General features: G+C 81.2%; 1 protein-coding gene across 1 annotated transcript; it reads left to right on the top strand.

The window, feature by feature from the left end:
• The first annotated feature begins 6 nt into the window (after positions 1 to 6).
• DDIT3 (DNA damage inducible transcript 3) lies at positions 7 to 762 on the top strand. Its single transcript, XM_027707238.1, has 2 exons — positions 7 to 202; positions 319 to 762. Exons 1-2 carry the CDS (start codon positions 74 to 76, stop codon positions 724 to 726), a joined length of 537 nt encoding a protein of 178 aa, XP_027563039.1. The 5' UTR covers positions 7 to 73; the 3' UTR covers positions 727 to 762.
• Positions 763 to 778: the final 16 nt, after the last annotated feature.

Raw genomic sequence — 778 nt, 5'->3', positions numbered from 1 at the left:
CCCGAGGCCGCTCCCCCGGCCCGGGTCACCCCCTCCCGCTCCCCCCCAGCCCCGCGCCGGGACCGAGGTGACGATGGAGGCCGAGGAGCTGTGGGGGGCGGGCGGCCCCCCCGCCTGGGAGCTGGACGGGTGGTACCAGGACCTGCAGGAGCTGCTGGCGGCGGAGCCCCCCGGAGCCGCGCCCACCTGGGGGGCTGAGCAGGTGAGCGATGGGGCGGGGGGAACCCCGGGGGGCTCAGCGGGTGAGGGGAGGGGGGGGGGGGCGCGGGCGGGGGTCTCCCCTCCCCGTGGCCGGTGCCCACCCGTCCCTCCCCGCAGGAGCCGCCGGGCCCGGGGGGCTGCGGGCTGGACCCGGGGGGCTGCGGGCTGGACGCGGCTCTGGCCGAGGAGCTGCTGGAGCTGCTGGGCCCGGAGGGCGCGGGGGCCGCGGGACCCCCGGGCGCGGCCCCCGGAGGGATCATCCCCCCGGCGCGGGCGGGCCCCGCCGAGGAGGAGGAGGAGGAGGAAGAGGAGGCGGCGCGGGGGGCGCGGAGGAAGCGTCGCGGCGGCGCCGGGACCCCGCGGGAGCGGGACGGGGAGCGGCGGGAGCGGGACGGGGAGCGGCGGGTGCGGGAGCTGACGGCGCACAACGAGCGGCTCCGCGCCGAGATCCAGCGGCTGAGCGCGGAGGTGCAGCGGACACGGGCCCAGCTCATCGAGCGCATCGTCAGCCTGGGGCACGGGTAGGGGCTGCCCCGCGGGGGGGGCTCCAACTGCCCCCGGTGTGGGGCTGGGGCAT

Source organism: Neopelma chrysocephalum, unplaced genomic scaffold (assembly GCF_003984885.1).
Source record: "Neopelma chrysocephalum unplaced genomic scaffold, ASM398488v2 Primary Assembly neopelma1_90960, whole genome shotgun sequence".
NCBI classification, from domain to species: Eukaryota; Metazoa; Chordata; class Aves; order Passeriformes; family Pipridae; genus Neopelma; species Neopelma chrysocephalum.
The sequence above is the reverse complement of the archived record's forward strand: the minus strand, read 5'-3'. Positions and strand labels throughout refer to the sequence as shown.